Source organism: Eucyclogobius newberryi, unplaced genomic scaffold, assembly GCF_026437365.1.
Source record: "Eucyclogobius newberryi isolate DKJ021-1_F unplaced genomic scaffold, fEucNew1.0.hap1 SCAF_22, whole genome shotgun sequence".
Classification (NCBI taxonomy): Eukaryota; Metazoa; Chordata; class Actinopteri; order Gobiiformes; family Gobiidae; genus Eucyclogobius; species Eucyclogobius newberryi.
In genome coordinates, this window is record NW_027315857.1 from 19,860,971 (window position 1) to 19,875,105 (window position 14,135).

The 14,135-nt window shown below is 38.0% G+C and overlaps 1 protein-coding gene across 2 annotated transcripts; it reads right to left on the reverse strand.

The window, feature by feature from the left end:
* Positions 1-799: 799 nt before the first annotated feature.
* On the reverse strand, positions 800-12,911 carry LOC140371473 (uncharacterized). 2 transcript variants are annotated; one of them, XM_072458639.1, is made up of 11 exons: positions 12,845-12,911; positions 12,323-12,474; positions 11,937-12,065; positions 10,274-10,376; positions 10,123-10,186; positions 7,720-7,763; positions 6,295-6,479; positions 4,849-4,935; positions 3,467-3,693; positions 1,429-1,533; positions 800-896 (listed from the first exon to the last, which is right to left on the reverse strand). In XM_072458639.1, the coding sequence occupies exons 1-11, from the start codon at positions 12,906-12,908 to the stop codon at positions 881-883; spliced, it is 1,176 nt and encodes a 391-aa protein (XP_072314740.1). In that variant the 5' UTR covers positions 12,909-12,911; the 3' UTR covers positions 800-880. The 2 variants fall into 2 exon arrangements, with proteins under 2 accessions (XP_072314740.1, XP_072314741.1); XM_072458640.1 differs by having other exon boundaries at positions 802-896; positions 12,323-12,411.
* Positions 12,912-14,135: the final 1,224 nt, after the last annotated feature.

The following is a 14,135-nucleotide window of genomic DNA, read 5'->3' on the forward strand; positions in this document are numbered from 1 at the left end:
AGGTGGTGGAGGTGGAGGAGGTGGACAACGGGAAAGCCCAAATAAAAGACAAGAGTGTTCTATAAAAGTATGAAAACCAAAGCCAAATCAGATTAAATTTAAAAATAAATTTAAAAAATGCTTTTTATTTGAAAAAAACTTATACTTTTCTTATTTTATCATCTAAATTGTAGTTGTCGATGTAGAAACAAATGACAATATACAACATTGCCTTTTTACCGCAATAAAGGGAGTTATTTGCCTAAAGACTGATGTAGTAATTTTGTTATTTGCTAAACAATTAGACCTATAAGACCCTTGGGAACTGTTTGTAGACGTTATAGGAGATTATATATTTTTTATTTATCTAACAATTAAGATGTAATTTCAGAAAGAAAGCTTAAAATAAGTATTATTAGATGTATTTAAGAGCATTGTTTTTATACGCTTTTATTACGCTTCGTGTCCTGCAGAGGGAGACAAAGACGGTTATGAAAAAAGCGTGTTGCGCAAAGATACAGGGCCCACGTGACTATTACACAGTTTCACAATGTTATTTTGAATATGTACTTACTACATAAAAGTATAATTCTCCAGTAATCATTTAAATCATTGGCTTTTAATTATAACACAAAATGACAATAAAAAAGACACAAAAAAGTAAAAAAAACAACAAACAAACACAATAATAAGAAACACATGTTAAATTCATCCTTTTTTTACTCAAAACAGAGGATTTAGTGGCAACACTTTCAGACGCAAGAGTTGCATTTTGTTCAAAGTTATTACGTTAAATACTCCTCTATTTCCATGTTCACTTTAGTTATACAAAAGGCTTAAAAAGGCTTAAGTCTGTGATGGAGCTCATGTCGAGGTCAGAAAGAAAAGTTGACTTCTTCATTCATTCTTCACATTCTCTGAAAAAAAAAAGATTAATGACTCAAATTAGAGGTTCTCAAACAATTATGAAATTATCTTCCTTTATTGTTGTTGTTGTGAGTTTGGTCTAGTCCTGCAGTCCTGTCTTAGTCCTGTCTTAGTCCTGGTTTGGTCCTTCTTTTGTCCTTTAAATATTGTTAATGTTTTATCGACACTAAACCTGGTCCTGGAATAACCTGAACCTAGACCAGGTTTAGACTAGAGAGAACAAAAGTACTCCTTCAGTCCTGGTTTAGTCCTCATTTAGTCTTGATTTAGTCCTGGTTTAGTCCTAATTTAGTCCTGATTTAGTCCTGGTTTAGTCCTGGTTTAGTCCTGATTTAGTCCTGGTTTAGTCCTGATTTAGTCCTGATTTAGTCCTGGTTTAGTCCTGGTTTAGTCCTGGTTTTGTCCTGGTTTAGTCCTGGTTTAGTCCTGGTTTAGTCCTGATTTAGTCCTGGTTTAGTCCTGGTTTAGTCCTGGTTTTTAGAGAGACCGTTCTGGTCTTAGTGGAGACAGTTTTGTCCTCACGTGTTCTTGTGGAGACTCTTCTGGTTCATCATGTGATGTCTGAAGACGTTGATGGATTTATAAACGTCCATTTTATTTTGGTAATTCTCAATCACGTCTTTGAATCTGACACAAAACACACAATTCATATTTCAAATGTTAAATTATATGATATTAATATGATGTTATATGATATTAATATGATGTTATATTATGTGATATTAATATGATGTTATATGATATTAATATGATGATATATTATGTGATATTAATATGATGTTATATGATATTAATATGATGATATATTATGTGATATTAATATGATGTTATATGATATTAATATGATGTTATATTATGTGATATTAATATGATGTTATATGATATTAATATGATGTTATATTATGTGATATTAATATGATGTTATATGATATTAATATGATGTTATATTATGTGATATTAATATGATGTTATATGATATTAATATGATGATATATTATGTGATATTAATATGATGTTATATGATATTAATATGATGTTATATTATGTGATATTAATATGATGTTATATGATATTAATATGATGATATATTATGTGATATTAATATGATGTTATATGATATTAATATGATGTTATATTATGTGATATTAATATGATGTTATATGATATTAATATGATGTTATATTATGTGATATTAATATGATGTTATATGATATTAATATGATGTTATATTATGTGATATTAATATGATGTTATATGATATTAATATGATGTTAAATTATGTGATATTAATATGATGTTATATGATATTAATATGATGTTATATTATGTGATATTAATATGATGTTATATGATATTAATATGATGTTATATTATGTGATATTAATATGATGTTATATGATATTAATATTATGATATATTATGTGATATTAATATGATGTTATATGATATTAATATGATGTTATATTATGTGATATTAATATGATGTTATATGATATTAATATGATGTTATATTATGTGATATTAATATGATGTTATATGATATTAATATGATGATATATTATGTGATATTAATATGATGTTATATGATATTAATATGATGTTATATTATGTGATATTAATATGATGTTATATTATGTGATATTAATATGATGTTATATTATGTGATATTAATATGATGTTATATGATATTAATATGATGATATATTATGTGATATTAATATGATGTTATATGATATTAATATGATGATATATTATGTGATATTAATATGATGTTATATGATATTAATATGATGTTATATTATGTGATATTAATATGATGTTATATGATATTAATATGATGATATATTATGTGATATTAATATGATGTTATATGATATTAATATGATGATATATTATGTGATATTAATATGATGTTATATGATATTAATATGATGTTATATTATGTGATATTAATATGATGTTATATGATATTAATATGATGATATATTATGTGATATTAATATGATGTTATATGATATTAATATGATGTCATATTATGTGATATTAATATGATGTTATATGATATTAATATGATGATATATTATGTGATATTAATATGATGTTATATGATATTAATATGATGTTATATGATATTAATATGATGATATATTATGTGATATTAATATGATGTTATATCATATTAATATGATGATATATTATGTGATATTGATATGTTATATGATATTAATATGATGTTATATTAATATGATGTTATATGATATTAATATGATGTTATATTATATCAATATGATGTTATACTATATGATATTAATATGATGATATATTATAAGATATTAATATGATGTTATATTATATGATATTAATATAATGTTATATGATATTAATATGATGTTAAATGATATGATATTGATATGATATTTCTGTCATTTTCCAATTTTTCTTCCCATCCCTTTGTATTGAGGATTGTATTGTCTAAATTACTTATAATGACTGAAAACCAAAAACGACACCACGAAACGAAAAATGTACTTTAAAAACGCGCTGGGTCCGGGACGCTCACCTCTTCGCTGACTGGACGTCCCGCTCGCTCTCTTCTCTCCATCTTTGGTACAGACGTCTGGACTCGGCGCTGGGCACAGACCCCGGCAGAGGCAGAGACTCCAGCACAAAGCTGTTCAGAGCCTCGCGAGCCGACAGCGCCACCAACAGGTAAAGCGGGTCGTCTACAACTACAGGGTGAAAGGACAGCAGAGCGAACTGCAGCCACTGGGGGGCAGTAACGGGAGCCTGCAAGAGCCAGCAGTTATACATTTGAACTGCGATTACAGGGCCAAGGCTTTCCAATGTTGAGGCTGATTTAGGACATTAATTAAAACTATAATTATCTGTATTTAAACTAAACAATAACCTGATATTTGAGCAAACAAAACACCACAGTTACAAATACAATGCACGATAAATAAAGCTGTAAATAAGAAATGCTAGATGTGAAATAGCTCGGCTGTAAGGGACGACAATTTAAATAATGCAATGATTTGAGTGAGTCTGGGTTAGGTGAATGGACTTTAAAAACACAGAGGAGCGTTTCCGCAATGGCCTTAAATGTGGAAATGAGCGTTTTGAGCTTGAGGGAGGGAGAAGAATTAAACAGGGAACTCTGGGTATTTTTCCTTGAGGGAATGGCATTAATTATTTAATTAGTTAGTTTGTTGGTTAGTCAATTATTCACTTAGTGTAAAGGACTGTACCTGATTTTTCTCTTCTTCATGTATTAAAATATGTTTTGCCCTAGTACAGATATATTGTAAGAGCAGCTCTTAGGGTCAAAAAGAGACCACTGTGAGCTGTCTACATCTAATATCATCCGAAAATCCGAAAAAGTGCACTGTTAGCATAGTTGATGTTAGCATAATGCTAGTGCAAAACTCTGCTCTGGTGTCAAAGTTGTGAAAAGCACGTATAAACCCATCTACGAATTATTAAACTGTTTTTGACACTTTCAAGTTCAGATCAGGCCTTTCAATTTGCAATTAAATAACTAAATAATACACCTGGAATGAAAAAAAAAGTCATTTCAAATATACTGAAATTATTTTTGTAAAATGATTATTTATGGATTTTTCAATATTGTGATTATCAAATTTTAGCGTTACAATTATTGCGAGAAAAAAATCACGATTTTAACGATTATTCACGATTATCGAGACTGTGACTAAAACAATAGCAAAAATCTCTCACATTCTGGAGGTCCGACATGTCACTGTTGCTCAAGTTTGTGACCGACTTTACGAAATTAGACTTTCTGAACGACAAAATCACGTAAAATTGGACAAAAACAGCCACGTAGCCGTGGGTTATTTACATGTAGGTCTATTTTCCGGACTTTAGACTGAAGCTTTTGTTGTGTATTGTTGGTAAAGAGACAGTAGAGCCCGGCCTCACCTGTTTGGAGTATTTGATCTTGTAACGTTCCTTTGTGTCGAGCAGCAAAGATCCCACGTCCGGATTAATGCGCTGAAGGTCAAACGCCTGTGAAAACAAACATGTTAAGTACACGTGACACAGTTATGATTGTCAGGAGCTAAACAAAACTTAAAAGGTGTAAGTGTGTATGTCAGTGTTCTGGTGGTGGGCATACATGTCAGTGCTGTTTGGTAATGTAATGTATGTGTGTGTAGTTACAGAATGCAGAATACCCGCATTAAAAAGTATTTTGCAAATCTATGGTAAAATGCGTCAAATCTTTGTAAAATTTTTGTCTGTGAAGCATTCGTTTTGCTTAATACTTGAAATTGAATTGAAACAAAGTCGTTTTTCGGCTGTCGCTGCGACTGTGCTGTTTAGCTAGCTTGTATGCTAACAGTGGGTCGAGATTTTGTGACACTTTAGCACAGGGGCGGGCAATTATTTTCCTCCGAGGGCCATATTCGAATCCAGGCAAGTAGCGGAGGGCCGGCCACAATCATTGGTGTGAGAAAAAATAAAAAAAAAATAATATCAAATAAAATATCACTTTTCTGTCAAATATAGGCAATTTAATCTATTATTTAATTAATTTCACATCATATTTATTAAGGACACAAGAGCAGACAGATGCCTGAGGGCAAAAAAAAATAATTAAATATTACATGGCATGTATGGGCTGGATTATAAAGACAAACGGGCCACATGTAGCCCGCGGGCCGTAGTTTGCCCACCCCTGCTTCAGCACAACAGTTAATTTCCTCAATACGCGACTCAAAAACATCTTATTTATAGCGAGAAAGACAATAAGATCAACCACAAAGTCTGTCAGAGATAAATGTGATGTAGCTGCAGTGTTCCTGTTGTTCATCTGGTTTTCTACAACTGTTTACTTCTCTTAGACGTCAGGCAAAACTAAATATTTTGTAAAGTTGTAGCCTTTTATATTTTGTAAAGTTGTAGCCTTTTATATTTGGTATTAGATTAGTTCAGATTAAAATGTCATTACTCATTGTGGACTTTAATGCGTTTTGGCAACTCTAAAATGCTAAAATCCAGAACGCTGTGACGTCGCCTTCGTAATGCAATCCTACTGTTACATTACGTTACAAACAACATTTTCTTTTAGTTTTACTTTTTGTCACGCGTTAATCTATAAACTACAATCACAAATTAAGGGAAAATCGCAAATGCGCTCACTGTAAGCGCGGCGTTTGCTATTTCTCTCTGATTCAGTGCAGTTCAAAGCCTAAATTTCATGAGCAAATACCAGCGTTGTGGTATTTGGTATTGACTGTATTTTGAGCAAAGAAAAGGGAAAATGACACAAAACACGTAAACCAATCACATGACAGGAATGACAGGTGCGGACAGTAGGACTCTCACATCAAAGAGGACATTTCATGCACGTTGACCAGCACTGACCTCCAGCGTCTTGTACACCAGGCCCACGTAGAGCGCCTCCTGCCGCCTGAACAGGTCGTAGCAGCTCCGCGTGATGGAGCCGGACGCGAGCCGGAGGAGGAAGGAGGAGGAGCGAAGGATCTCGTCGGCCACGGGCTCGCTGTGCGACCACATGGCGGCGACCAGACCCACGCCCGGCGACAGGTCTAAACGCGAGACACGAGCGTTAAAGGAGCCGATGTCGTGGGTCCATCTTTTCGAGCATTTTCGGACACAGTCAGTACGCGACGCTGGGTAAAGCCCTCGAAACGATTGGGTATCCCCTGTGATGCGACCCAAACCGCACGCGCAAGAGTTCCCACAAAAAGTAGTAAATAGCGTTTTTGTGTTAAAAAAAAAACGGCGCTCAAACTCACAGCCGCTGCCAAAAACGCTGACTCTTTTCTGCTGTGGTCCACAAACAACGCTTAGAACCTTGATTAGCTTAGCGAAATCGGCCAAAAGCGCAGCATGGCATTAAACATATCTGTCTGGCACGGTTATGGGCGTTTTATTGTGAAAAACAAAATGCTCTCACTGCGAATGGGCTTGCTTCACTTCAATTGACCCGTAACTTGGTTGCCTGACCCGCCGGCCCCGCCCACATTCTGTTTGGATGCGTAAGGGTCTGGAACCCGAGTCAGAGCCAATGAAGTCGTCGGTCATCCATTTACCGCCCAATCCCAGGCGGAGGTTTTAACGCGTCACATTGGGATACGGAAGTAGCGCTTTCCACCCCCCGTTCCAAAACATTCAAGATGGCGGACCCGGCTCGTGACTCGGCTCGTGACCCGGCTCGTGACCCAGTGTTTACTTCTGCTCTCGCTCTACTCACCATGATGAACGTGCGTTAGATGCGGTTATGCAAAGGGCGTCATCGCGATTCAGGAGACATTTTCTGCGTTCGGGGACGGATAACGCGGAACACGCCTCGTTGACACGGGCTACGTAATATCCGGTTAAGCGTGTTGCGTTTTTTGCGTCACTTCTGGGTTTACGTGATTGGTTCTGTCTCTGCTCTCTAAACTCCGCCCAAGAAATTAAACCTCAGTGGTCGAGCCCCAGACCCACACACAGTTTTGATAAGTAGTTGGCCAAAACGTGTTGGGAATGGCTGGTCAGGCAAGTAAATTGGAGGCGTCACCTGCTCGTCTCTAGGAAGTTTAAGTTCAAACTTACACCGCGGGACAGGGCCGCACGAGAAACGCTACATGCAGTGCGCCTTTAAGCAGTTGCACGTGCGATTATGTCGAGCCACACGATCAAAGAGCCATAAAATGATGATGCCAAACGCCAGAGAGTCCTGAAAACAACTTACCTGACCCGCCAGCCCCGCCCACATTCTGTTAGACTGCCAAAACGTGTTGGGAATGGCTGGTCAGGCAAGAAAACAACCGTGCCACTCACTGAAAGGAGCTGCAGCCTCTTCGTTGGCGTCAGGTCGCTCCCCACTGCAAACGACAAAACCAGTACTCAATTTAGCGGCGGCAGTAGCGGCAGTTGTAACATATATTTGTTGTTGCTGCCATTTTTGAAGACGTCACGCACACGCTGTTGTCGCTACGCTGTTCGATCGTCATGGGAAACGGTGCATGAAACTGAAAATGTAAAGGAGTTGCTACTTGAAATGACAGAATGTATAGGGTTTGATCTTTATCTACAGGAGAGTGTCGCTGAAAACATTTAAAAGCAGCGACAACTTGTCACAACAAACTTATGCAGACATTTTCATCTGCGCTTCCTCGTCCACAAGCTCTCTGCACCGGACACGCCCACTGCACCGGACACGCCCTATACACCGGACACGCCCTCAAAGCTTTCAAGAGCACGGACTTTGTGTCTGATCCTAAAATATAACACCTGGACAGTGGGAGATGATGCTCGTTAAAACTGTCTTCACATAGGCTAACGTTTATTAGCAAAGCCACTCAATAATATGTGAAATAGCCTTAGCATTGGCTGCTAACTGCCTGAAACAAACTGCTCCGCCTCAGTCTGGAGTTATCTCTGTAAGTCCTCTGGTCCCTCTTGAACACAGTCACACATTTCTGGTCAAATGGGTTTTTTGGGGATGTTACAGAAGAGAAAGAATCCTATATTTGAGACTTATGTCGGAACAGCCCACAGCGAGCATGCAGCTATCGTCCTCAAGATGGCAGCAGTAACGAAATGTGTCACGTCTCTTCGAATCCATGGATAAGAAACGTTCAAGTACGTTTTTTTGTGTTCTTACAGGATTCTGCTAAATGAACTTCAGTGGGATTGAAGCTTGTTGTTTCCTCACCCAAAACGTGCTACGTTTCTTTTGTGCGTGTTTGAGGAAACCTGCATTAGGCCGCCCCCTTGTGACATCATGAAAAATAAGATATTCCTTTATCTATTATATATCCTTTATCTTTATATTACCTAAATCCAGGAAATGCTCTTCTCTGTGTGTTTATTTGACATATTCTACATCTATTACAGTGTTTGTTAGCCTCATTTTTAACTTCCTCATAATTGTTGATTGATTGATTCGTGCATTTTGAGTAAACCCTGTATTGTCCTGTAATCGTCATAAGGCGCTAGTACAGCTAGCAGCCCGGTGTAAACGCTCTCTCTTCTTTCTCACACTTATTGTGCTTTATCTCCTATATTTTGTAAATATAGTTAGTATATTTTTTCTATTTTACTGTACGATAGGGACACGCGCTGGAATAGTTTTTTAATTCAACTGTTTTTGACTTTTTTCGGCTGGATTTGAGCGTTTTTCGTTGTGTTCGTTGTGTTGTTGTGACGTGAGCTAGCTCCGAGCGAGCCCACCAGCCCCCCCCCCCCCGCGCCCTCCGGCCGCGCTAAAGTACGGCGTGTCGTCGGTACACGTTTATATACACGTTTATATGAAAGAGGAACTTCACGAACGATCGGGACACAAACTGGAATCGCTTTAAATTAACTTGTTTTGACTTTATTCGGCTGGATTGAGTGTTTTCGTCGTGTCGTTGCGATGTGTCTTGGCTCTGAGTCCCCCGGCTCCGGCCCCGCCCCCCGGGGCCGGCGCCGCCCCCCGGCTCCGGCCCCGCCCCCCGGCCGGCGCCGTACCGCGTTTCCACAAAGGAGGAACTCATGAAACTGCGGAGAACAGTCGTCTTACCCGGAGATCGTCACGTTATCCCGTCGCAATACTGACCTAACCTAATACTGATGTGCAATTCTGTCATATGTGCAATTGCTGTTGGAATTCATGTGCAATTACTGTGAAATTCATGGGCAATTACTGTGAAATTCATGTGCAATCTATGTGCTGTCGTGACACATATTCATGTGCAATTACTGTCGGGATCACACGCAATGGTATTTATTTATTTATTTATGTGTCTATGGGAGTTTTTATTTATAGGAGATCTTCTACTGAAAGTGTTTTTCAGACTTCCTATAAGTGATCTGTTCTTCTGTATCTACCTCTGTATCTACCTGCGTTGCACCAATGAAATTTCCCCATGTGGGACAATAAAGGAATATCTTATCTTATCTTAAAAATATCACAAATGACCTCAAAACGAGACAACAATTTCCCAAACAAGGCATAAAGTGACATTTCTGCACGTTTGTGGTTAATTTAATGGTCAGTGCATTTTTTGTGTATTCCATGAACCTCAACTAAGCCATTTACAGGCACGTTTCAGCGATATTGAAGCATTGTGTAAATATTACAATATGCCTGAACAATATTTAGGTATTAATTTGTATCTCACTCCTAAATGCAGACGATATTCAATTTAAATCACAATAGCTAATGCAACACTTAGCACGTAGCAGCCGTACTCTCACCTTATATGTCTGGCGCAGATGTAAAACCTCATCTCACCACAGGGGGCGCTCCTCATCTCGCTATCTGTTAAAAACACAGCAAACAGAAAACGGGCCGCTATGATTGGCTTCTGTTTTAGCGCTTTCAGTTGCATAAATGTGCAAATATTACCTTCGTTTCCCATTCCCAAACACGCCGCGTCGCTGTCATTCTTCCCAACAGTCCAGACGTCTAACCTAAAATCGGACCCATCGCTCCATAACCACGAGTTACGCTAAAAAAATGACAAGAAAAATAAAGTTACGCACAAAACGTACGTTAACATGATTTAAAGAAGTTGTTTTTTTATTTTATTTCAAACTCTTTCGTTCGACATGCCTTCAGAGCATCCTAAACATTTACTCCTCTGTTTTTACAAGCGTTTCACAACTGTAAGAGCCTAAAGCAGAGTTTTGTCGTCACGGTAAAGCTAACAATAACTAGCATGCTAACAGCGCTCATTCCCCTTTTTGAGCCGTTTGCCAAACTTGCGTCAATCACGTAATCACAAGTCGCCAGCTTGACAATATCTTCATCATTAAAACAGTCAGAAATGGTTAAAAATTGAAACAAAAAAAAAGGTTGTTGCCTTAGTTTACTAGTCATTAAGTTAACTAGAGTATGATGCGAATTCGGCACTGACTCAAATTGGGGAATCACGAGCACACTCCTTAATAAAACGCTCTGTAATTCGACGCAGAGAGCACACAGCGATCTCATTTTCACCCGAATAGATGCTTTTACAATATCTGCAGTGGGCAAAACAGATTTAACTTTAACTTTACTTGAAAATACACTGTGTACAGCCCCTTGAATTGATTGATGTTGACTGGTTATTCTATCTATGAGTTTTGGAATGATGATAATTAAGATCATTAATTATGATAATTAAGATTGTTGCCAAATGACAATGACAACGATTTAAAATCAAAGTTTGATCTTCTGAACTGTGAACATTTCTCAAAATGTCATCTATAACAAGAACGTGAAACCCATGAATCACAGCGCTACAACATGGCTTTAACACTGCATGAGTCGCGTTGTCTTCTGTGTTTTTAAATTGCTCTCTTGTTTGTTTTTTTTAAAGGATTTTAGGGTTTAGGGAGTGGGAAAGGTTCATAGGTTCATAGTTTGCCAATGAATCGGCCTGCTGTTCGGTGCCAACAGCCAAAGCAATATATCTGTATGATAAGATTCAAGCATGATTCACAAACATGTTGGGCCACGCTTTGCCCCAAGACTAAACGAGAGGCTTTTCCACGGGACGGGGCCAGGCTGGTGCCAGTCCATATATGGCAATAGTGTTTATATATACACACCTACACACCTACACACACCTACACACACACACACACACACACACACACACACACACACACACACACCTACACACACCTACACACACACACACACACACACACACACACACACCTACACACACACACATACACACACACACACACACACCTACACACACACACACACACATCTCTGCTTATAAACCTGATTTGTGTTATGTATGCACATAATGACGGTTGTTTTATTATAGGTATCTGGTCCATTGGAGTTTCCTTATTGTGGGACAAATACACGTTATCTTCACACCTCTTGTTTAGAGTTCCAGTCCCTGCGCTGTCAGCAATTACGCTGACGCAATATCTGACTAAATGAGCTCCACAGCGCCAAAGTTAACGCTGACTCCAGGGGCAAAATACGACCCATTGACTTTGAGCCGCGATTAAAGGCCTGGTTTTGGGTCCAATTTAAATTTAGAGGTTGAACATTCATGAGAGACCTCATGAGCAACAGAATATCCTCCGGTCCAGACGGGAACGCCGAGTTTAACCGTGATTTTCTGAAGAAATTCCATGTCGTCGTTGGAATGGAGCGAAAAGAGGTGAGAGTTGGACTGAGCACAAAGAGTCTGTGGGAAAAAGGAATTACAAATTAATACAAAACTATGTGTGAATTAAATAATGTATAATTCATCTGTAACAATGTCAAAATTATCTATTCTGTTTTTTATTTTATTTGTATTGTGCTCTGGTTCTCTAAAGCCCTTTGTGTACAAAACGTGTTCCACAAATAAACGTGCTTTGTGTTGTGAAGTTTGAACGTAGCTGAACAATCTGAGCTTTCATTTAACAAAAGAATAATGTTATTGCTAATACTCTTTGGTACCTCTGCGTCGCTCCACGTGGCCCAAACTGGATACGCTGCCACGCATCTGTCTCTTAAACACAGCCAGGGATCGGGGCACCAACCGTCCGCTAAAGGACCGGGGCACCAACCGTCCGCTAAAGGATCGGGGCACCAACCGGCCGCTAAAACCACTGTGAAAACACATACGACTTTAAACATACAACAAAAGAAAACACACAATAGGCAACTCAGAGCTTATAAAAAAGAATTAGACTCTAAAATAATCCATCTCCATTAAGACAAGCTCCACTGCAATGTTTTATGCTATGTATTCTTAGAAACAAAAACACACGCAATTGACTGAATGCAATATAGATACATTTGATTCCATACTGTGGAACATTTCAGGCGTCATCACAGGTGCAATCGCTCGTCATTCAGGACTGCAAACAAATCTCACTTCATTGGGTGTTACTTTCTTTTGAAATTAATAAATAATATTCTGAAAAAGTTTCAAAAGCCTCAAACATACAAAGTAAAACAGTGTAAACAAACACTCACCTGAGCTTAGAGTAAACAGGGTAAACAGGCGGGACACGAGGTGCAGACAGCACACGGCGCTCATCGTGGAACTACAGAATCAACAAAACCAGGTTCAAATATGAAAAGGACATTCAAATACGTGTGGACTGTAAGGTGCTGGTTCAGGAGTGTCGCTGTCACTGGTCTGGAGTGGTGGCCGGAGCACTACTTAAGGCCTGGATGGATATTCGGACAGGTGGAGACAATGAGGAGACACGGTGACAGGTTCAGGAGCTTTAGGAAAGGACAGGAACACTAAAGGACTCTATCCTGCAATCTCCATCTGTTGGTCTTGGATCCAACCCACACTGTCACCCTCCATCTCACATGGTGAAAGAGAGCGAGACAACAACTGAGTCCTAGTTTGAAATGATAAAGAACTAAAGACAGACTACGACGACAGACTATGAAGACAGACTATAAAGACAGACTACAAAGACGGACTACGAAGACAGACTACAAAAACAGACTACGACGACAGACTACGACGACAGACTACGACGACAGAAAGACTATAAAGACAGACTATAAAGACAGACTACGAAGATAGACTACGAAGACAGACTACGAAGACAGACTACAAAGACAGACTATAAAGACAGACTATAAAGACAGACTATAAAGACAGACTATAAAGACAGACTATGAAGACAGACTATAAAGACAGACTATAAAGACAGACTACGAAGATAGACTACGAAGACAGACTACGAAGACAGACTACAAAGACAGACTACAAAGACAGACTATAAAGACAGACTATAAAGACAGACTATAAAGACAGACTATAAAGACAGACTATAAAGACAGACTATAAAGACAGACTATGAAGACAGACTATGAAGACAGACTACGAAGACAGACTACGAAGATAGACTACGAAGACAGACTACGAAGACAGACTACAAAGACAGACTATAAAGACAGACTTATAAAGACAGACTATAAAGACAGACTATAAAGACAGACTATGAAGACAGACTATGAAGACAGACTATAAAGACAGACTATAAAGACAGACTATAAAGACAGACTATGAAGACAGACTATGAAGACAGACTATGAAGACAGACTACGAAGACAGACAGACTATAAAGACAGACTATGAAGACAGACTATGAAGACAGACTATGAAGACAGAATAAAGTCTGGCGGTAATGCAACACTCGGATGCCAACCGCCATAAAACAACAACAACAACAACAACAACAACAACAACAACAAGACAGACTACAAAGACAGACAGACTATGAAGACAGACTACAAAGAC